The sequence below is a fragment of the Misgurnus anguillicaudatus genome, unplaced genomic scaffold (assembly GCF_027580225.2).
Source record: "Misgurnus anguillicaudatus unplaced genomic scaffold, ASM2758022v2 HiC_scaffold_27, whole genome shotgun sequence".
In the NCBI taxonomy this organism is placed as follows: Eukaryota; Metazoa; Chordata; class Actinopteri; order Cypriniformes; family Cobitidae; genus Misgurnus; species Misgurnus anguillicaudatus.
This window is the reverse complement of record NW_027395277.1, coordinates 1,910,665-1,934,596: the sequence shown is the minus strand read 5'-3', so window position 1 is coordinate 1,934,596 and position 23,932 is coordinate 1,910,665. Positions and strand designations below refer to the sequence as shown.

Here is a 23,932-nt window from a genome sequence, read left to right as displayed (position 1 = left end):
AAGTTTTTGAAAATACATACATAGATACAGGTCATTGAAAGTGCTTGAATCTATTTCATGCAAGAAGTTTTCTGGAAAAAAATCCATATTATTCTGTGTAGTGTAGGAATATATTATAAAAAATGTAAGCACACATGCTAAACTGTTCGCTTTAAATTCTTATATCTTCTTCATGCGAATGTCGATTTATACCAACATGCTTTTTTGCATAGTTGTGTTTGACACATGAAAACGTCTCGGCTTACGTATGTAACTGTTGTTCCCTGAGAAGGGAACGAGGCATACTCCTGCGTCCCTATAACGCCGTCTTTGGCAATATTTCAGATAGTGATATACTTCCTGGCTCCCGCTTCACCCTGTCTTTGTCGTTAAGCCTCACCATTGGTTGAATTTGATATACACATTCAGACGCACTTACCCCTGGAGGCGTCCCCAAAGTGTCACCGCAGTGACGCAGCGCGAGTTCCCTCGAAAGGGAACTGTAACAATGTATCTTAAAAGGTAACCTTGCTCTCACTTGAAATGTGTCTCCACATTTAGTCCTTGAATTTGAGGGTATTGGACCTGGAAAGTCCTTGAATTTGAAGTTAACTAAGGTGTGGGAAATTAGTAAAAAATTGATTACTATACTTGACAAATCATGTCATTTTCACTTTATGCTTAGTAGTTATAATAGTCAATCAATACACCCCAAAAAAACATGGTTAATTTTCGTAAGGGGAATTAAATATAAATTATTTTTATCAACTTAAAGACACACAAGAAATCACAAGACAAGATATAATTTTATTTGCTTGGCACAAAGCAAAGATAAAAAGGCAACTTAAATAATCTCACATCTTTAAATAGAAAACGTCCTTTCTCCGTTACAAGATATATCTATAATAGCTTATTATTAAAATTATTAAGAAAAAGGAGAAAAAATACACTCTAGCCTCCCACTTTAGCCAAACTCTGTACAAAATGGCATCTATATATATTTAAGCACGGGAAAACATGATCTTGACATACTCCGATATAGCTTTAGCCACAACAACACTGCAGCTTTTATTAAAGTCATTAAGAACTCAAAGCTTGTGTGCGTACGGTTATTCCTATAATTTAAAAAAGCTCAACATCACTCAGTCCATCTTTGTTTTTCAACCTGGTCTGCATTATTTTAACATCTTTTCTTTGTGCTGTTTTCTTTATTCACACACGAGACGTCACGAGCAGAGATCGGAGTCTGCGCGCCAGCGTCGCCTCCAGCTCATCCAGAAGCGAGTCTTTCCGTGTGCCGGACATCAGGATCAAATGCCGAAATTCTTCCCTCTCCAACAGACCTGACATGTTCTGCAGGAAATAACCTTCACAGTACGTACTGAGCTCCACTGCACCGTGAGCCTACAATACAAATAACATGAAGATATACTTTAGTTGCATGATATCGCACCAAATAAAAACTCAAAGCTGGTCAGGCTGGTGGGTCAGCGGGTCTTCCAGTCTGACCAGCTACGTCCAGCTTAAAAAAGGAAACCAAAACACAGCTGGACCAGCTTGCTACACCAGTAAAACTGGGTAGGGTAGGGTTTGCACCTAAAGAGTTTATATTAGTACCTCAGATATACATACTGGCATCAAATGACCATTTTTTAATACAGTGTCCTATTATTTTACATGACATTATAAATGCAGTATGCATTCAGTGTTTGATATATTTTACCTTAGCAGTGTTGTACATGTTTACAGCATTGGGGAGGTCAATACTCTGAGCACACAGAATTTCACAGTGTCGCTGTAGCGCCCCCAACTGGAACAAGCTCGCCGCTGACAGCAACTACAGGAGAAACAACACAAAATATGAAGTTTTCATAATGTGTGTAACAAAGCAACACAAACCAGGGTTCCCACGAAATCGAAAAAATTCAAGACCCTGGGAAGTTTTTAAAAATATTCATACACTGCAAAAAAAATGATTTTCAAGAAAAAAATGTCTTAGTATTTGTCTTGTTTTCAGTATAAATATCTAAAAATTCTTAAATTAAGATGCTTTTTCTTGATGAGCAAAACGACCCAAGAAAATAAGTCTAGTTTTTAGACCAAAAATAGCAAATTTAAGTGATTTTGTGCATAAAACAAGCAAACAAATCTGCCAATGGGGTAAGCAATTTTTTCTTGAGTTTATCTTAAATTTAGTGTTTAAGGAAATAGTTCAAGATTTTTTTGCTCACCCCATTGGCAGATTTTTTTTGCTTGTTTTATGATTTTCTAGAAAAAAAATTCTTAGTAAAAAATATCAATAGACCAAAAATATATCAAATTTAAGTGATTTTGTGCTTAAAACAAGCAAACAAATCTGCCAATGGGGTAAGCAATTTTTTCTTGAGTTTATCTTAAATTTAGTGTTTAAGAAAATAGTTCAAGATTTTTTTGCTCACCCCATTGGCAGATTTTTTGGCTTGTTTTATGATTTTCTAGAAAAAAATTCTTAGTAAAAAATATCAATAGACCAAAAATATATCAAATTTAAGTGATTTTGTGCTTAAAACAAGCAAAAAAAAACTGCCAATGGGGTAAGCAAATTTTTCTTACATTTAATGTTTTTGCTTGTTTTATGCACAAAATCACTTAAATTTTATACTTTTTGTCTAAAAACTAGACTTATTTTCTTGTGTCGTTTTGCTCATCAAGAAAAAGCATCTTAATTTAAGAATTTTTAGATATTTTTACTGAAAACAAGACAAAAATACTAAATTTTTTTTTCTTGAAAATCATTTTTTGCAGTGCATAGATACAGGTAATTGAAAGTGCTTGAATCTATTTAATGCAAAAAGTTTTCTGGGGAAAAAAATCCATATTATTCCCTGTGTAGTGTCGGATAATATCATAAAAATTCTAGACTTTTTAAGCACGCGTGCTAAACTGTTTGCTTTAAATGCTTATATCTTCTGTATGTGAATGTTGATTCATACCAAAATGCTTTTTTGCATAGTTGTGTTTGACACATGAAAACGTCTCGGGTTACGTATGTAACTGTTGTTCCCTGAGAGGGAATGAGGCGCTGCGTCTCCCTTATCATACTTTCTGCATCCCTGTAATGCCATCTTTGGCAATATTTCAGATAGCGATATACTCCCGCGTCACCCTGTCTTTGTCATTTAGTAGGGATGTGCCCGAAGCTGAATACGTTATTCGGAAGGGCACGGATAATGGCTTTCAAACGAATAACGAATTGATCCGAATTACAGAAAAAATATTCGGCCAGACACAATCACGTTATGCTGGAACAGCCCTAATTTATAAACCCCTTAAAGCACGAATAATATGTGTGTGAAGTGAATGAGTGCAATCTATAAAATGACATGAATGAGATTTCTCTTATTTCAAAATCTGAGTTTTTTAAATTAATTTAAAAATCTTAAAAATGCTGCTAATATCAAACTTCTTTTAACCCAACTGTAAAATCGTTTTATTTTATGCTGGACTCTGATAATAAAATATTTGTTAATTATTACCGACTCTGGTAACAGATGTGTCCCCACATTTAGTCCTTGAATTTGAGGGTATTGGACCTGGAAAGTCCTTGAAAGGTCCTTGAATTTGAAGTTAACTAAAGTGTGAGAACCCTGACAAACATTCGCAGGGTTCCCACACCTTAGTTAACTTCAAATTCAAGGACCTTTCCAGGTCCAATACCCTCAAATTTAAGGACTAAATGTGGGGATACATTTCAAGTGAGATCAAGGTTACATCGTGTTACTTTTTAAGATACATTGTTACAGTTCCCTTTCAAGGGAACTCGCGCTGCGTCACTGCGGTGACACTTTGGGGACACCTCCAGGAAAAAGTGTGTCTTAATATGTAAATCAAATTCAACCAATGGTGAGGCTTAACAACAAAGACAGGGTAACGTGGGAGTCAGGAAGTATATCGCTATCTGAAATATATTGCCAAAAATGGCATTACAGGGACACAGGAAGTATGGCAAGGGAGACACAGCGCCTTGTTCCCTTCTCAGGGAACAACAGTTAAATACATAACCCGAGACGTTTATATGTGTCAAACACAACTATGCAAAAAAGCATTTTGGTATGAATCAACATCAACAATTTAAAGCGAACAGTTTAGCACAGGTGCTTAAAATGTCTAGAATTGTTATGATATTAAATACTAAATTTCTTTGAATTACTTTGAAATGACACAAGCGTGATTAAATGGAGAGAAAAAAAACATCTGCCATTGATATTTTTGGGTGAACTGTCCCTTTAAATCATGTATGGGTCCTGATTATCTTAATAAACTAAGAAAAAATGGTATGGGCTGAAAACAACTTCAGTGTACCTGAAATGATTCTGGCCAAAGTGAGTTTATCTTTTATTATTGCGGATTTTATGTGAGAGGATATCAGATATACAAATAATATTTTCTTTCTCTGTAAGTTTTTTGGCAAAGTATGAACATGGAGAAATCCCCCAGGTCCTATCTGTCTTGAGGAGATTATGAAATGATTCATGAAATGTAGGTTGGACTGAATTTTGTTTGTCTTACCTCCAGTAACTCCGAGACGCCCATCTTGAGAGACTCCGTCCCCCCGCAGTACAGGTATGACATCATCATCTAGACACGCACACAACAACATGAGAGTCATTAACCTCGATTTATCTCCCCGTCACCCGACCCAGCGAGTGAGATTTTATCTGATGTTACCTGGAAGATGTTGTACTTGATGTTGCTGATTTCGATGTCTTTGCGAGCCTGAACGCCGTCTGTGCCGTTTTGCGCCAAGAGAGATCTGAATCTGATCCCAGAACAGAAAACACATGATTGTTAAAATAATTATTCTGGCTGTACCTTTGAAATACCACCACTATTTATCAAAATTACTTCATAAGAGATCTTACTGATCTCACTGATTTTGAGTTCACGAATGCTCAAATCTGATTGGGCAAGAGACGTCCCCAATGTTTTGATACAGGATCTGAACAGCAGGGTTATGTTCTGCTATTGGACGCAGCTACTTTGATATATTTCTCTATATTTTCATCTGCTCTTAAAAGATTTGACTTCAGTGCTCACCTTTCAGACGCTGTGAGGAGCAGAACACCGTGAGCGTAAAATGGTTTCCCTTCCACCAGGAACGTCACATCAGACATCTCTGGGTTGTTTAGGAAGTGTGGATCTGTGAAAAGAGAAACCTTAAGAATGAGAAATCAGACCTATTGGACAGCAACATTTTGAATGTGAACCAAAACGAAAACTGTAATAAAAAAAACAGAACTAAAAATATTGATCTGAAACTAAAAGCTCCAGTAATATTTTTGGGATTTACGTGTCGGTTTACAATTACCACAGATTTTTTTAACATTGTTTTAACATCTTTTGTGTTTAAAAGAACACGCCAACTTTTTGGGACTTTAGCTTATTCACCATATCCCCCGTATCGTCTGACGCACCCATCGCTAGCCTAGCTTAGCACAATGACTGAAAGTAAATGGCTCCAGCTAGCATACTGCTCCCAATAAATGACACAATAACACCAACATTTTCCTATTTATATGTTGTGAGTTTTATAGTCACAGCGTGTACAAATAACAAGGTCATATGAGACACAGCCATCTTTTAACCGTATATGCAATGGGAACTATATTCTCACTTATTGGGAGCAGTATGCTAGCTGGAGCCATTTATTTCCAGTCTTTGTGCTAAGCTAGGCTAGCGATGGGTGCGTCAGACTATGTGCGGGACACACAGAGATGAAAAATGTGTATGTATGGACTTATTTAACTCTGGGGGATACGGTGAATAAGCTAAATTCCCAAAAAGTCGGCGTGTTCCTTTAAATTACATGCAAGTTTGTTTGTTTTTGGTTTTGTGTGAACAACTCCAATCACAGCATTGTGCAAATGTCTTAGACCAGTGGTTCCCAAACTTTTTCAGCGTGCGGCCCCCCTTGTGTACGGTGCATCCCTTCGCGGCCCCCCAAAGAAAATTTGTGACAAAAAACATTAAATTATACAAAAATGTAGTGCTTTTGGTTAGTAGCCTTATTTTTTTAGGTTTAATTACACAGAATTCATGATAAATTAATGTATTTCATAAAATGTCATAAAACTGGGGCCCCCCTTGCACCATCTTGCAGCCCCCAGTATGAAAACCTTTGTTTAGACCACCACCAGCTTTGTTGTTTCAGCAAAGTTTTAATGACACATCTATATTTATTTTTCAGTCTTTTTATTAAAGGGATAGTTCACTCAAAAACGAAAATTACTCCACTTTTTATAAAACAATCCCGATAATTTACTGATTTACAAGATGTTGATGTTTTTCTTTGTTCAGTTGAAAAGAAGAGTTTTTTGAGGAAAACATTCCAGGATTTTTCTACATATATTGGACTTTAGTGCACCTCAACAGTTTATAGTTTCAATGAAAAAAAATCGTAATTTTAAACCACAACTTCTCGTCTTGCACTAGCCATGTGATGCGTCAGCACGACCTTATGTCATTAAGTAATACGCATCACACGGCTTGTGCAACAGGAGAAGTTGTGGTTAAAAGTTTTTTTTTTTGCAAACATGATGATGGTTTCGCTAGATAAGGCCCTTATTCCTTGGTTTGGATCGTTTAGAGACCTTTGAAACTGCAAACCGTTGAGGTCCACTAAAGTCCACTAATGGAGAAAAATCCTGGAATGTTTTCCTCAAAAAAAATTAATTTCTTCTTGATTGAACAAAAGAAAAACATCTTGAATGACATGAGTAAATTATCAGATTTTTTTTAAATAAAAGTGGAGTAATCCTTTAAGTAACAAACAGAAAACATACACTGCAAAAAATGACTTTCTTAGTATTTTTGTCTTGTTTTCAGTCAAAATATCTAAAAATTCTTAAATTAAGATGCTTTTTCTTGAAGAACAAAATTACCTGGGAAAATTAGTTTAGTTTTTAGACAGTATATAAACTTTAAGTAAATTAGTGTTTTAAATAAGCAAAAAATATTTTCATAAACACTTAATTAGAGAAATTTTTTCTTATTCCATTGGCAGGTTTTTTTTGTTGCTTGTTTTAAGCACAAATTTGCTTAAATTTTATATGTTTTGTCTAAAAACTAGATTTATTTTTCTAGTTAATTTTGCAATTACATCTTAATTGAAGAATTTTTAGTTATTTTTACTAAAAAAACAAGACAAAAACACTAAGTAAGAATCATATGTGTACATATAATTAAAAACAAACAAAAGATTTTTTAGAACATAATATCTTCTTCAAGTAAAAGTCAAGATTTAGTTTGACCTCTCTTGACACATCTTAAATCTTTTGAAAAGACCAAAGTCCTAAAGTCATTAGATTAGAATCAGAAATTGGGATTTTACTTCATTTTTGGTTAAGAGATCATGCAGGTTCCTGCTATTGCTCAAGTGTAAAATGTGATCATCTGGTTGTATTCTAATAAAATGACTGAGAAATAATTATATACGGTCATTGCAAAAACAACAAAGATAATGGTGGCTTAACATTTTTGCACAATACCGCAGTTGACAAAAAATTACCACAAAGTTGCTCATGTTTTGATCATTCTTATCACCTGAAGTTTGAACACATGACATGATCTGTTTTTCATTCTGGGATGTCTGTGGTTGGCAGTAGTTCAAGTTGGTGTTTTAGTATCATTATTGTGAGTGAATGCATGTGGAGTTTATTACCCAGCTGAGCAGAGAGAGCCGCTTTCTTCTCTATGATAGGAGGAAGTGGAGCTGGACCATAGCAGTGACTGATAATGATGCCCAGCTGCTGGATTATTGACTCATTCTGAAAAGAAACAGAGTATCATTGTTTATCTGCTGTTTATTCATAACATAACATAATTAATATTTTTTTACTCTTTGTTCGCCATTGACGAGTTTTCTCGTCAATTAAGAGAAAAGATATGCATTAAAAAACGTGTTCCTGCAATACCGCGATTATCCACTAGATGGCTCCACTTACCCAATTTATGAAAAACTGAAGCCAAAACGTTATTTACTCATTTTAAACTCTGTGTATGTTTTGATAATCTTTCTGAATCTGATCTCCAACAAAATTGTGCAATTATTTCAGCTTTTTGATCAAAAAATTTAATTTTTTAAGAAAAACATCCATATTAAGAGAAAAAAATATAGATAGGATGAAACTGTTTTTTTTTCCCAGTTTTGGTTGTATGTTTATTGTTTGTTTGAAAGCAGAGGGTCTGTTCTTTCATTTGATATATTTGTATGTTTATATATTTATTTTTATAGATATTTTCCTGGATGGCATTTTGTAAAACTTTTGTGAAAATCACAAAAAATGGTGGCAGGCAACTTAAAAAAAAGGCTGATGGGGAATGAGTTAAAGGTGCAATGTGGGACTTTTAACGTCATCTGGTGGTCAGACTATGAATTGCAAACAACGGCTCAACCTTCCCTTTCGAAACGCATAGAGAAGCTACGGTAGCCGCGACAGGACAAACACGTCATCGTCTGAGACAACGTAGTGACAAAATGCGTTCTATAGACGGTGACGCGATACACGTCTGGATCCGAACTTTACTTCCGGTTTGGTTTTTTTAATGGTCTGACTAGTTCCTAAACTGATCTCTTGAACAAATGCCTCGTAGAAAATAACAATGTTTTGGTTTACTAGGTAATCTAAGTGTTGTTTTTTGCTTGTTATATAAATAAACTACGTTTAAAGAACTTTGTTGGTATTTATTCTTAGCGGAGTTTACCGAAAGTTACGTGTGGACCACGACAGCCGCTTGTTTATGTTGTTACTGCTGAAACCGTCTATAGAGCAGTTTGTCCCTTTAGGGCTACTATAGAAACATGACGGCGACTTTCATGAAAAGAGACCCGCGGTGTATGAAGATAAAACGGCTCATTCTAATGCTACGTACACATCAAACGCGGGGCATCGCGTTACTTGCTCTAGATTACTCACGGGATTTAACTTCGTCTCATGCTAATTTTTCGCTCGAGTTGAATATTTTCAACTTGGGCGAAGACGCGTTTGAGGCGAATTGCGCGTGTTTTCGCGGTAAACGTGCCGCTCATAACGCGCCATTCGGATCGCCCCACGCGAGGACACGTATGATCGCATCTTTGCATTGACTTTATATATAATCTACTTACGCAAATCGTTGAACTCGCGTCTGGTGTAAACCCACGGTAAGGTAATAAAAACATTACAGTTCATTATATAAGGTCTTTATACACCACTGATAATATAGATATTGCATTTCTGTCAAAAGATCCTTCTACAAGTCCATTTAAGGGCTTTTTATTGAATAATATGCACCAAAACATACGCCAAAATTTGCTAATACTTTATTTTACTGTGTCTTTGTAACATTAACACAAGTCGTTCTGGGATAAGTCTTTCACCTTGCTGTTTTTCAAGATATTAAACATCAGAGGAAGGCCGATGTGGATGAGTTCATCGCAGTAATCCTCCTCTTTCATGGAGGTGAAGTCTCGCAGCAGGGAAAGCGTCACGGCGGCCCTGGACTTCTGCTGAGCGCTGCGCAACGACTCAAGCCACACGTAAAGTTTCCACGGCACTCCTGCGGGATCCAAAAGTTGTTTTTAACAGATTATATTACCAAAAAAATAACCCTATACTGCTGTAATCTGACGATCATACACGTTAAAAATCACATACCCAGTGATCTGAGCTCCATGGTGACGTCCAGGTAGCCGTGCTCTGCGCTGTAAAAAGACGCCTCCTGTAGTGCTTTCATGCGGGCTTTGCACAGCTTTGGCAAGGCGCCTTCTGATGCCAGGCTCATATTGGGAGACGGCGGAGGGGGAAAACAGTGTCCGTTCCGGCCGGACCCCCCCATCTCGCCATCCACGCCCTCCGCCAGGATCTCCTCCAGAGACAGCACGTCCTCTCTGACCTTCTGAGGCTGAGAAAGAAGCTTCCTCAACACGTTCCTGAAGCACGCAGAACAGCATTAGATCAGAGATACACGACAGCCAACCCACACAATGCATCATAAATCAAACTAGAAAGTGTTATTATTTACGTCAGGGAAAGTATGAATTCATTATGTGTGATGTTGGCCGAGTTGTACGTGTTATCGTGATCTGTGTTTTCATTCTGCTGGGGGTCGATGGGCGGCGTACCTGTGACCGTGAGCGGCAGCGTGACTAAAGCAGTTCATGTCCTCGTACAGCGATGATGTCAGCGTGTTAGCGTCCTGGGATCTCAGCAGAGGGTCCGCGCCCCGCGCCAGCAGCAGGCTAACCATCTCGTAATTCCCTGCAAAATGCAACAAGATGAGCAAAGGAGACGGAAAACAGATGGTGAGATCGCAAAATTAGTAGGAAAAAATGCGTGGCACAAAAATGTAAAAATGGCTTAAATCGGTTTCTGAAATAATAACATCTGACTTTAATAATAATAACCAAATCTCCTTTAAAACTATATGATAGTTCACCGAAAATTAATCATTTGCTCATCCTCAAGTTATTTCAATCCTATATAAATTTCTTTGTTCTTCTAAACGCAAATATAGATCTTTTGGAGAATGTTTATAACAAAGCAGATCTGGGGCACCATTCACTATTACACATAATATTATACTATAGAAGTGAATGGTGCCCCAGATCTGCATTTTTCAAAAGATTATCCTTTGTGTTCAGCAGAACAAAGAAATTCATAATTAAGTATAAAAACAACTCAAGGGTGAAGTTTTTTATTTTTGGTTGAACTATCCCTTTAAGTTGTAAGTTTGCTTCTATTTCTGGATAAACAATTCCCACTAAGGAGCATCTCCACAAGGTTTGAAACTAAACACAGGTCCCAAAATGTGACGCACGCAGACTGCCAAAATGTTTCTGACCCAGTTCAGTCAACTCTGGCTCTTTGTGGCCTATACAGTTTGGCTTTGGTCTGCCAAAACAGGGCCGTATTTTTAGGAATAGTGTTTGGAAAGGTACCAGCCAGGCTGCACTGCAAAAGCTTTAAGGTAGATTTATTTACTTGTACGTGGTTTACGATTGATTTTTGGACTGTTTTAATTATAAACAAACTTAAAAAGAAACATTTGTCAGTGCAGTAACAGACATAAAAAACCTAATTTTGTTTAAGGGTCTTTTGGTACAAACCTGCTGCAGATGCCAGTTGGAGAGGGGTGTCAGCGTTGCTCTCCTGTCCATTACGAACAGCCGATCCTTCAACATTCGCACCAGCATCTAATAGAAGCTAAGAAACCAGTTGGAAATTATTTACTATTAAAATTCAACGTGTAATATAATCACATACGTTGCTTACATATCTACACTGAACCAATTTGGCTTATTTACCTGCACAACTGATATATGTCCATGTAACACAGCGAACGTGAGCGCCACCCAGTGTCGACTGTCTGGGTGAACTGAAGGGTGTTTGGGGGAGCAGCCAGGGACCTGAGTTCAAAAGATTAATAGCATTGGTTTACAACGAAGAGCGATGATGATACATATAGGGCAATACACAAAATCTGAAGGTTCAGCACCAAAAATATGCACAGCAATGAATAAAAATAACCACTTTACACTGCGGCATAAATAGTAGAGTTGATGTTTGTTTATTTAGAGGTAAATAACTATATTACAAACAATTCAGTCAAATGTTTTAAAGGTTTTTATATATATATATAAAATACTGTGTTGGCACCCTGGTTAGTGCGCCAAATTATTCTGCCGGTGCGCATACGGCGATCCGAGTTAAAATCTCGAACATCATTTGCTGATCCTGTTCCCTTTATCTTCACCAAACACTTTCCTGTCAACTCTCCACTAACTTGTCCTAATAAAGGCATAAAAAGCCCCTTAAATATAACTTAAAATAAATAAATAAAATATTATACTGGGATAACTCAGCGTAATTCAGTAATTCGAAACGAGGTCCATTTTTTTATTTGGCGAAGTATTTATTTAGGGCTGCATAACGATTAATCATGATTACTCTATTGCAGAATAAAAGTCATTGTTTGCGCCATATAGGTGTGTGAACTGTGTATAATAAATATGCACACATGCATGTATAATTTTAAGAAAAAAAAATATTTATATATTAAGTATTTATATTTTTTATATGTAAACATGTAAACATTTCTTAAAAATATACATGCATGTGTGTGCATTTATTTATGCAAAGTTATTATACACAGTTCACCCACACATATATGACATAAACAAAAACTTTTATTCTGCTATAGATTAATCGCGATTAATCACGATTAATCGTTATGCACCCCTAATTTAGGTATCCAAATTTTGCCAAAACTTGGCATAATAAGATAGGTATAACTTAAGTATCATACTCTGTGTCCACAAGATCATAAAATATATACAAAACTATCCTATAATGCATTTAAAGGATTAGTCCATTTTCTTAAAAGAAAAATCCAAATAATTTACTCACCACCATGTCATCCAAAATGTTGATGTCTTTCTTTGTTCAGTCAAGAAGAAATTATGTTTTTTGAGGAAAACATTGCAGGATTTTTCTAATTTTAATAGACTTTAATAGAACCCAACATTTAATACTTAACACTTAACAGTTTTTTTCAATGGAGTTTCAAAGGACTATAAACAATCCCAAACGAGGCATAAGGGTCTTATCTAGCAAAAAGATTGTCATTTTTGACAAGAAAAATAAAAAATATGTACTTTTAAACCACAACTTTTCGTCTTGGTCCGGTCCAGCGCGACCTAACGTAAATGCGTAGTGACGTAGGGAGGTCACGTGTTACATATATAAAACGCACATTTGCGAACCATTGTAAACAATAAACTGACACAAAGACATTAATTAGTATCACTTGACATACAACAACATCGAAACGGTCCTCTTTCTCAACACTTGTAAACACTGGGGTGGAGTTTCGCGTTCGTCCTCTGTGACCTCTTGACGTCATGACGTATAGCGTGGGGTCACGCTGACGCATCACGACCGGATCTAGACGAGAAGTTGTGCTTTAAAAGTGTATAATTGTCATTTTTATTGTCAAAAATGACAATCGTTTTGCTAAATAAGACCCTTATGCCTCGTTTGGGATTATTTATAGTCCTTTGAAACTCCGTTGAAAAAAACTGTTATGTGTTGAGTTAAGTATTAAATGTTGGGCTCTATTAAAGTCCATTAAAATGAGAAAAATCCTGCAATGTTTTCCTCAAAAAACATAATTTCTTCTCGACTGAACAAAGAAAGACATCAACATTTTGGATGACATGGTGGTGAGTAAATTATCTGGATTTTTCTTTTAAGAAAATGGACTAATCCTTTAAGGATTTTTTCAAATACCAAACATTTAAAAGAGTAGTTCACCCAAAAACAAGAATTTTCACATAATTTATTCGCTCTTGTGCCATCCAAGATGTTTATGACTTAATTTATATTAAAATGCAATCGTGTTATCTTATATGGGAGCTAAAATTTGAACTATTCCTTTAATTTAAATTTTTATTTTAATTAAAGAATGCCAAAAATTTACGAAAATTAGTCTGTAAAAGACTTTAGACTTCATTTGTGAATACTATTAGACTTTGTGTTTTAGACATATCTAAGACAGCCAAGATTAGTGACCGACAGATATCGTAAATGGTCGTACGTACCGCTACATCTAGATTGGCCCCAGCATCAATCAACATCTGCACTAAAGCTTCGTCTCCAGCTGCGCAGGCGTACATCAGCGGGGTCATACCCTGCCCATGACACACACAGAGAGAGAGAGAGAGCACAGTCTGACATCTGGATCCAAAACACGGTATCAGTTTAACTTGATGATGTATAGTGTAGTCTTAGTTGTTGACAGGTGGTGTTAAAAGCGTTTTATTCGCTCAGTACCTGGTCATCCATGCTGTTGACACCATCTGGTCCAAGAAGTTCAATGGCTTGGCCGATCAGATCGGTGCGGCCGCAGTTGAGCATACGAAAGCCCAGGTCCAGCTGGAACTTATCTGTGGCGGCTTTGGCATCCAGCCGCCTAAAGGAACTAAAACAGCACTCGGGCCTAAAAGAAGAACCGGATAGTGAGTTCAAATGAATGATGCTGTTCATCACATGGGCGTAGCGCTATATTTTTCTGTAAGTGTTTACAAATCGTAAAGTAAGTGCCTGAAGTCCTGACATAAGAGAGTGAGCTGGATTATGGGTGGATCAGTTCAAATCCGAGGCTTTGCGAATGTTTTTGCCAATGTATGAATGTAGTTAGTTGAAAAGTCACACGTATGAGATCATGTCTGATATCTCCAGCTTACTTCAGGCACTGTATGTTAACATTTTAATTGTTTTAATTAGTCGTACGTATTGAGATATTTGCTAAATGCACAAAATATACTTTTAAAAAAGAGGCACCTTTACAAATGGCATGAAATCGAAATGACCTCGTATCCCTAATCTTGTTGCGCACAATTTATTAGTTTATAATATATAAATTACTTTTTACGCGTACACAAGGGTCGTCATAAATTTTTTTAATAGGTACTCATACGCACATTGCGAGAAGTTGCAATACCTCTCCTGGCCTACATACTACATATTCCTTTACGTATATACGCGATCTGTGCATACAAAATATGCGCGGTTACAAAAATCCGATGGTGCGCGTACAATACGCACATACTTTGTACGCACAGGTCGCATATATGCGTAAATGAGTACGTAGTATGTAGGCCAGGAAAGGTATTGCAATTTGTCGCAATGTGCGTACGATTTGAAGTATACTAACGTTCACGTACGTGCAAAAAAAAACTAAGTATACTTGGGCCTTTAGGAAATATTTTTTTAATATATTTCGGCTTTATTTTAAGATATCCTTGTTACAGTAATTATACATTTAACTATCGAAAATTATTAACAACTTACTATAGGATTAAAGGAAAACACCACTGTTTTTCAATATATGCAATATGTGTTAGCATTTAGCCTAGCCCCATTCATTCTTATGGCTCCAAACAAAAGTTTTATTTTGTGCCACCATACTTACTCGTGTAACTACTTATGTAACAGTCTTTAAATAGTGAAAACATGGAAATGTTTGGTGGCTTCTAAATTCATCCCTGTTTGGATCCATAGGAATAAATGGGGCTAGGCTAAATGCTAACACATTCACGAGGAGCTGTACAAAGATTAAAAGTGCACGCATTGAAAAAGATAGGTATGTATTAATTCATCTAAGTTGAGGTAAGAACATAGTAAAATATTGAAAAACTGTTTTCCTTTAATGTTTGGTTTGGGATTATTTACATGTTGTTAAGCATAAATAAACTCTACTACTATAATTATTACCTTTAATGTGTAAAAAAGACTGTAAAATTAATCTACTAGACTTTTGCTACAACATTTACTGTAGTTGCTATATGGTTACCACCCAAGTAAAAAAAATTACTCCGTCCCCCTACGATTTTCTTGCTTTTCGTGTGCCGTTTCAAAGATTCTTACTTTAGCAGTCTTGGCTCACAGTCAAGCCCAGGCAGGAGGAGGCGTGCAGTCTGTCTGACATCATCGCTGTCCACCAATAAGCTGCGCCGATGCTCGGCATGGACGATGGCCACACGCATCCACTCCATCAGAGGGGGGAGTAAAAGGAACGGCCTAGAAGAATGGCAAAAGGAAGAAATTCACAAGATTGTTCGGAAAATGTTTGCATGTTTTTTACTATAAAATTGAATAACTTCAATCAATCTATATAAAATGCCAAAAATCCTAAACTCTTAACACATGCAAATAATATCATTCAAGAAGGAGTCTACATTGTGTGGGTGTGTGTATGCATTTCTGCAGAGATCCAAAGTTGAATATAACTAGCCTGGCCACTAAATCTGCTAGTGTTTAAATAGTAGGTCTTAATGCAATAAAAGAAACAGCTCGTGTCTTTCAGCAGCCTGCCATATCTATGTATGAACGCAAACAATAAGATCCGTCTCCTGGAATTTTGTTTTTCGCAGACATGAATGTGTTGTGTTTGTAGGCGTGCCAGCTTTTTGACCTGAACCTGAGACAGACATAGTTAAGCTGTGTTTACTAAAATCATGCGGGTTGTTTATTGGACCCAGATCAAGTCAGGCAATGGACTAAATTACGAGCTGCAATCTGTGTTGAAATCACTGAAAGTACAACCGATCACTTTCCATTGTTGATAAGACTTTTAGCTTCTCTTAAAGGGACAGTTAAAATTAAAAAAAAATCTTGTTTATTGACGTTCCAAACCTGCTTTTTTGAATGTTTAGCACTTTTATTTTTCCAAACAATGACAGCACATTATGCCATACAAAAGCTTTGTTTAAGGAAAAGACTCCCGAAAGTCTCCCAAATTTCCACGGTGTTACATGAATGAAAGTCCTCCTGCACCAACAGGGGGCAGTATTGTTACTCTTCAGAGAGTGTTCAACATCAAAGTCAGCCTGAAACAAGCAGTATCCTTATGCAAACTTGAATCTCATCTTTTGCAAGCAAAAATATGTTTTGTATATCTATATTTACCACCAGGCAGCACTACGGGTGTTTGATAGCATCTCCCCAGTCCTCCATCCCCTCAGAGGAACTGACGTACCAACTTGAACCAACGTCCCCTGAGCAGCAAGAACTCGATGACGTCAAAGAGGAAAAATAAAGAAATCCCATCGAGAGTCTTTCGGCCCAGCACGACATGCAAATGAGACGTATTAAGAGGTGCATGAAGCTCATTAAGTGAACGAGATGAGATAAGAGCGACAGAGAAACTGATCTCAGAGGACTGCAGACACGCTCAACCACAACAAACACAGAAACATGACGGATGACAGCTTGATGGGAACGACTTTGGGTATTGAGAAAAAAAGAAAAGTGTTGTGTGCTGCTTTTCAGTTTGTTACAGCTAAAGACATGACTTTATAGACGGTTTCAGTAGTAACAACATAAACAAGCGGCTGTCGTGGTCCGCACGTAACTTTCGGTAAACTCCGCTAAGAATAAATAACAACAAAGTCCTTTTAAAGTAGTTTATTTATATAACAAGCAAAAAAACAACACATAGATTACATAGGAAACCAAAACATTTGTTATTTTCGACGAGGCATTTGTTCAAGAGATCAGTTTAGCAACTAGTCAGACCATTAAAATTTTTTTTTACCGGAAGTAAAGTTCGGATCCAGACATGTATCGCGTCAGCGCATGTGGGTCCGATGAAACCGTCTATAGACGGTTATAGACGGTTTTAGTAGTAACAACATAAACAAGCGGCTTTCTGGAAAACACTTCCCGTAAACTCCGCGAAGACAACAAAAAAGTCATTTTAAAAACAAAGTCCATATCTATATATAACAAGCTAAATAAACAACACGTAGATTACCGAGGAAACCAAAACATTTGTTATTTTCAACGAGATATTTGTCCAAGAGTTTAGTTTAGCAACTAGTCAGACCATTAAACAAACAGAAACGGGAAGTAAAGTTCCGACCAGACACGTAATCGCGTCACTGCACGTGCGTCCGATGAAACCGTCTATATAGAACTTTAATTATAATAAATACAAATTTTATTTGATTTAACTTTATTTTTAAGTATTGAGGAAAGATTAAGATGTTGCGTCCAATTCGAAGTTATTTAGCCTATAGATTAAAATATATTTAAAGGTGGAGTGCACGATTTCTGAAAGTCGGGCCGACTACCAAAACACAGTTGTAGCCAATCAGCAGTAAGGGGCGTGTCTACTAATGGTATATTCAGGGCGAAAGCGTTAACGCTTGATGGAAGGCTTGTCTGAAGTGTGGCCAACAGCCAATCACAGTGCTCCGGTCTTCCATACACGTAATTGGCTGGCTCTGCCTAGGTTATTTGCATAAAGCGATCTGATTGGCTGACGCATGCGTTGCCGCTTAAAAAGTTAAGAAATGTTCAACTTCTGCCGTCAGCGCCGACGGATCCACAATTCAGTTGGGCAACGCATGACATCACAATTAAAAGTGAATGGGAAGCATTAACGCTTACGCCCCGTGTGAATGTATCGTAACCGACATCTTTCCTGGGTTGCGTATGTGTGGGGCGGGTCTATCAAAAGAAGGTCCAGATTCTATTGGGATAGGGGCGTGTTTGTTTAGGTGATTTCAAATATCAACATTGGCTTTCAGAGATCATGCACCCCACCTTTAAGCAATATACGTACAAATATGTCGCAAATTCTCAGCTCGGCCACTAGAGGTGCTATAGCGAACATTTGCGTAAACTGTGAACTAGCGTGATCTATAGTTATCGAACTGATTCTTTTTTGACATGTTTTTGAGGGAAATGTTACGTAATTTATTTTATTTTTAGCAACTTGTGTTAGCTTTGTTTATAGCAATTTACTTGCTACCTACATGAATAAATCATCTTTTGAAATTCTGTCGCCCCCTTGAGTACAAATGTTTAATACCACCAGAAAACTCAAGTGTGCGTGTAATATTGATCAGGATCACTTGTGCATTTTTGTACTTATAGAATTAATTTATTAATTTATTTATCTGTTTAACGAAAGGATGTTTTCGTTTTGATTTCTTTCGCCGTGCAGACTACAAAACAACTGAACATGTTTAAGTTGGATAAGCCATAAAATCAGATTTTTCTGCCTGTCTGAACAAAGCCACGAACAAAAATCAAAAACAGAGCTGTGTTCGTGCCAGCCAGGAGCTGCGTAATTCTTGTAAATAAAAAAACGTAAGAGGTTTAAGTAGCATTTGTTGAACTTGTGGTTTTAAAAAGCTCAACATTAATCTGTGTAAGGAAAGAACTTCACAGGAAAGTGGGGGGAGGTCTGGTCGAGGAAACAGTTTTGATTGAGACAAATGAATGAGAAACGCACTTCAAGACCGCATACTTTCTCTAAAACAATTTCTAAGAGTACACTTAGTTGCCTACTGCATTGGTCAGTGGAATTTTCCATGCGATGCCGTCAAGGCTAACGTATTGCATGACGATGAGGGGTGGATTATGTTAAGAAGCTTACTGTATGCAAACTAATAAGTGTACACTTTATATACACATATGTACTAAACAGAAACAGAACCATAAAAATTGTTTTGATTTTTTTAATAGCCAACTGTAATTATTATCATCCCAAAATATTGAAACGTATATAGGTTACACATACTTGAGACTTTGCCTGCTAGCTTTTTTCACCGCTAAAAGGAAAATATTGATTTCTCAAAAGCTTTTTGACCCACAAGCTAAGATGGTTATAGCTCATTTAGCATGCTAGCTTAAAACACCCGCCACGCTTTCAGTCACACACAAACAGCAACTTTTGATGGATGGTCCACTCCTCTGACCTGCTCTTATATGAAAACAAAACTGACATGAAATTTAAGCCCTTCGACATTTTCACAACCCTGGCTTTGTTCCATCGTCGCTAGTAAAAAGCGAATGCCCGTTCGCGTCTCTTGTTCGTTTGGCCTCTGGGTCGCGCTTCACAATGACCCCCGCTTCTGATTCGAAGGCTCAAGTTCACTCGGTGGCCTTCGACCCGAAACCCGAGCTCTATTTCAACCCACATCAAAGCTCGGCTAATCAGGGCTTGTGGAAACCGAATAGCGCTTTGGGCTAATTGGGCGGACTAGCGTGCACAGACATTTACACACGTGTTAAAGGCCTTTAACATGACTCGATTATGCTTGAGATGTGTAACTGTGATTCAGACCATACTGCTGAGACCACACCGCCAGTTTCCTTGCTATAAACGTATAGAAGACTGAAAGACGTCTCTGAGTCGGATACAAATACCAGAGCCACCCGGCAGGCGACTGCATCTTAAACCTTGTGGCTTTCATGCCAGGAATTTCTAGTGGTTTGGCAGAAGATGATGATTAATTCTGCCTTTTTGTTTTCATTAAATGTGAGCGTTATTTTGTGTATTTGTCTCGTGTTTATATAGTAAAATTTTTATCAAATTACTTTCTATCCTTCATACTACTACTGACTTTTAATTGAATTTCACCAGTATCTTTAAAGGGGACATTTCACAAGACTTTTTTAAGATGTAAAATAAACATTTGGTGTCCCCAGAATGTGCATGTTTTAGCTCAAAATACCATATAGATAATTTATTATAGCATGTCAAAATTGCCACTTTGTAGGTGTGAGCAAAAATGTGCCGTTTTTGGGTGTATCCCTTTAAAATGCAAATGAGTTTATGTATACACTAAATGGCAGTGCCGTGATTGGATAGTGCAGATTAAGGGGTGGTATTATCCCCTTCTGACATCACAAGGGGAGTCAAAATTCAATGAGCTATTTTTTCACATGCTTGCAGAGAATGGTTTAGCAAAGTTACTAGGTTGACTGTTTTCACATTTCCTAAACACTGGGGACCGAATTATAGCACTTAAACATGGAAAAAGTCAGATTTTCATGATATGTTCCCTTTAAGACAGTCCTTCCAGAAAGTTCCAGAGAGTTTTTTTGTGATTGTTGTGGGCAAAAATTCTTGAACTTTTCTTAAAAAATGCGATGGAATATGCGGGATATTTATGCAATTTTATGCATAAAAAAATGTCTTAGTATTTTTTGTCTTGTTTTCAGTAAAAAAAAAATATTTTCTTGAATTTAGTGTTTAAGAAAAATTTTCAAGATTTTTTGCTTACCCCATTGGCAGATATTTTGCTTGTTTTATGCACAAAATCACTTAAATTTGATATTTTTGGTCTTAAAACTAGACTTATTTTCTTGGGTCGTTTTGCTCATCAAGAAAAAGCATCTTAATTTAAGGATTTTTAGATACTTTTACTGAAAACAAGACAAAAATACTAAATATTATTTTTCTTGAAAATCATTTTTTGCAGTGTATGTGATTTTTGCTACGAAAATGTGGGGATTATGAAATCATGCAGGCCCTGCATATTTTGCGCACAGAAATCTGCAATTTATGCTGCAAAAGTGCAGCGTATTTGGAAAAAAATGCATAAGTAGTACATAAGAAGCTTTTCTTAAAAATGCGATGGAATATGCAGGATATTTATGCAATTTTATGCATAAAAAATGTTCTTAGTATTTTTTGTCTTGTTTTCAGTAAAACTGAATTTTTCTTGAATTTAGTGTTCAAGAAAAATGTTCAAGATTTGTTGCTTACCCCATTGGCAGATATTTTGCTTGTTTTATGCACAAAATCACTTAAATTGGATATTTTTGGTCTAAAAACTAGACTTATTTTCTTTGGTCGTTTTGCTTATTAAGAAAAAGCATCTTAATTTAAGGATTTTTAGATACTTTTACTGAAAACAAGACAAAAATACTAAATATTATTTTTCTTGAAAATCATTTTTTGCAGTGTATGTGATTTTTGCTACGAAAATGTGGGGATTATGAAATCATGCAGGCCCCGCATATTTTGCGCACAGAAATCTGCAATTTATGCTGCAAAAGTGCAGCGTATTTGGAAAAAAAATGCATAAGTAGTACATAAGAAACTTTTCTTAAAAATGCGATGGAATATGCGGGATATTTATGCAATTTTATGCGATGAAATTGTGCACTGCAAAAAAAAGAAAAGAAAATGTTCTTAGTATTTTTTGTCTTGTTTTCAGTAAAAATAAATAAAAATTCTTGAATTTTTCTTGAATTTAGTAAAATGTTCAAGATTTTTTGCTTACCCCATTGGCAGATTTTTTGCTTGTTTTATGAAATCTGCAATTTATGGAATTTATGCTGCAAAAGTGCGGAGTATTTGAAAAAAATGCATAAGTAGTACATAAGAAAAAAATTATATATATATATATATATATATATATGCAGTTTAGCATCTCTAAAAACTATTTTCGTTTTTTTATCGAACCATTATATTCATAATGCTATTTGTGTATAAAATTTGTCTTAGGTGGTATATTAGCACTATCAACCGTATGAACTGTACAGCACCATTGACTTCCAAAGTAGGAAATAAAAATACGATGGCAGTCAGTGGTGATCCAAAACTGAGTCAAGTATGTTAAATATACATAACATTAACTATAAATAATTGAAAATCTATTATTTTATAGTAATTATTACTGTACGTTCACACCAGACGCAAATGAAGCGAATAAATCGGGCTATTGAACATTTTGAGTTAACTCGCTTCATTTGCGCGCGAAATTTAGATGCGAATACAGTACGCTCAATTTGGCGGTTTTAGCTAGCTTGCACTCTCAATATGTAAATGTATAGCTCAAATTGAGTAAAGAGCATTTTTACAACTTACTACATTGTCTGACCTCCTCACTCACTTTTTTCCAACCAAGATCCTTTTTGTTCCTGTTTCTATAAAAGTACGAAGATTTGTCGCACGACTCTGGGTGTCCACATACAGCGACGATGATTTTGTCCTCCATTGTTGTTTTTTATTTCTGCTTCTGCTTGCTACGTCATCATCACATCACTAATAGAGCAAGCTCCTGATTGGTTAACATGGCACGAATATCCACCAAAGCTCGAATTTTTCAACTCGCCCGAAACGCTCAATTTGCGGCGCGTTAAAAGCGTCATTTGCGCGAATCGCACTGCAGGATGTCTATCTCGTCTTTGCATTGACTTAAAATGTAAATCATTTGCGCTTAAAGCTTAATTCTTGTGTGGTGTGAACGCACCATTAGAGAGCTAAAACAGATTCATCAGTCACATTTACGGCTCAAATAATTGGCTAAAAATAGGAATCTGATTGTCTTCAGTTGTATACATCTGTGCCATTGAAATGCCATGGAACTGGTATCACAAGGGATTTTAACACTTGGTTTATACAAGTAATTAAAAAGAATCATAAAGAATTTGTCAAAATGTCTGGATGGCATACTTGGGCTTATATTACCCACAATTTCGTGCTACACAAGATGTGAAAATTTGTGACATGATACTACATTTAAATTTATTCATTTAGCAGATGCTTTTATCCAAAGTGACTTATAAATGAGAGAACATTTTGTCTCAGCTTGTAAGTACTTTACCATCAGCAGTGCAGTGTACTTTTTATATGTAATAGAAGTATGCAAACTAGTACTCATACTCCCTAAGTAGCTGTTCTGCATGGACACATCTTTTCCTTTGTGATCTGGGGTCAGTGAATTTTCAAACCTCTCATCTTACAGTGTCCCTTGATGTGTGTCCACTTAACACCCATCACTCCCCTTCACCTCCTCGACCTTTTCCTCCCTCTTTCTCCACCCATTCAATACGCGATACACAACCTGTCCACGGCCTTCATAAATCAGCATTTCCTACTAAACTAAGATAGCCAGACTCCTACATCCGTAACGCCCCCTTTACATTTACGGGCCTCTGTTAGGACCACACATTACGCTTGTACCCCATTGTGGTTTCATTTCAAACAAAGGTTTTATAGACTTTTCAATAGGAGGCGTGTTGAATAATAATTGAGCCCGTTACCGTTATTACTGCCAGATGTAAGGTACAACCTGTACCCCATTCTGCTCTACCACACACACACACACACACACACAAATTTTTTTTAGGCACAATGACGAAAGAAGAGTCCAGGAGTTGGTAGCAGGGCGTCATTGTCGTTTTCCACTTTAACTTTGTTAGGTCTTCCATAAGTGGAACAGCTGTAGCCAATAACAAGACTGCCCGTATACATCACACAATACAGTGTGTGAATACACAATCTGGGCAAAGTTTTGCTCTGCAATCGACAATGAACATCAGAGTCTGCAAAGGACTGGATTCACTTAGTGTTTGGAGGCAGAGAAGCATATCTCTTCCAGATGATGTTGTACCTGTGTGACCTGTAGGCTATTAAAGAGGAATCTGAGGAGAGATTTGGGCGCCCGATTATAAGTTTTGGCCTGGTTTTGCTTGTGGTTGCAAAAAGCTTCACTTATAGTTGGTTTTTAAACTTAATAAAACATCTTATACTGTTCAAAAAAACGTTTAATGCATAAAAATGTCTACTATTAGTTCGAAATGTTTACATTTACGCATTTGGCCGACGCTTTTATCAAAGTGACTTA

At 36.7% G+C, this 23,932-nt stretch overlaps 1 protein-coding gene across 2 annotated transcripts in view; it reads right to left on the bottom strand.

Moving 5' to 3' along the window:
- Positions 1 to 766: 766 nt before the first annotated feature.
- LOC129433952 (ankyrin repeat and BTB/POZ domain-containing protein 2) overlaps positions 767 to 23,932 on the bottom strand; it is a 70,063-nt gene continuing 46,897 nt past the window's right edge. For both annotated transcript variants that reach the window (XM_073864682.1, XM_073864683.1), the window contains 14 exons: positions 15,426 to 15,578; positions 13,830 to 13,995; positions 13,598 to 13,687; positions 11,303 to 11,404; positions 11,105 to 11,201; positions 10,121 to 10,256; positions 9,654 to 9,928; positions 9,377 to 9,555; positions 7,679 to 7,784; positions 5,056 to 5,158; positions 4,687 to 4,777; positions 4,528 to 4,596; positions 1,703 to 1,816; positions 767 to 1,383 (listed from right to left, as the gene is read on the bottom strand). In XM_073864682.1, coding sequence (XP_073720783.1) covers positions 1,192 to 1,383; positions 1,703 to 1,816; positions 4,528 to 4,596; positions 4,687 to 4,777; positions 5,056 to 5,158; positions 7,679 to 7,784; positions 9,377 to 9,555; positions 9,654 to 9,928; positions 10,121 to 10,256; positions 11,105 to 11,201; positions 11,303 to 11,404; positions 13,598 to 13,687; positions 13,830 to 13,995; positions 15,426 to 15,578 — 1,873 coding nt within the window. In that variant the 3' untranslated portion in view covers positions 767 to 1,191. The remainder of the gene's footprint in view (positions 1,384 to 1,702; positions 1,817 to 4,527; positions 4,597 to 4,686; positions 4,778 to 5,055; positions 5,159 to 7,678; positions 7,785 to 9,376; positions 9,556 to 9,653; positions 9,929 to 10,120; positions 10,257 to 11,104; positions 11,202 to 11,302; positions 11,405 to 13,597; positions 13,688 to 13,829; positions 13,996 to 15,425; positions 15,579 to 23,932) is intronic.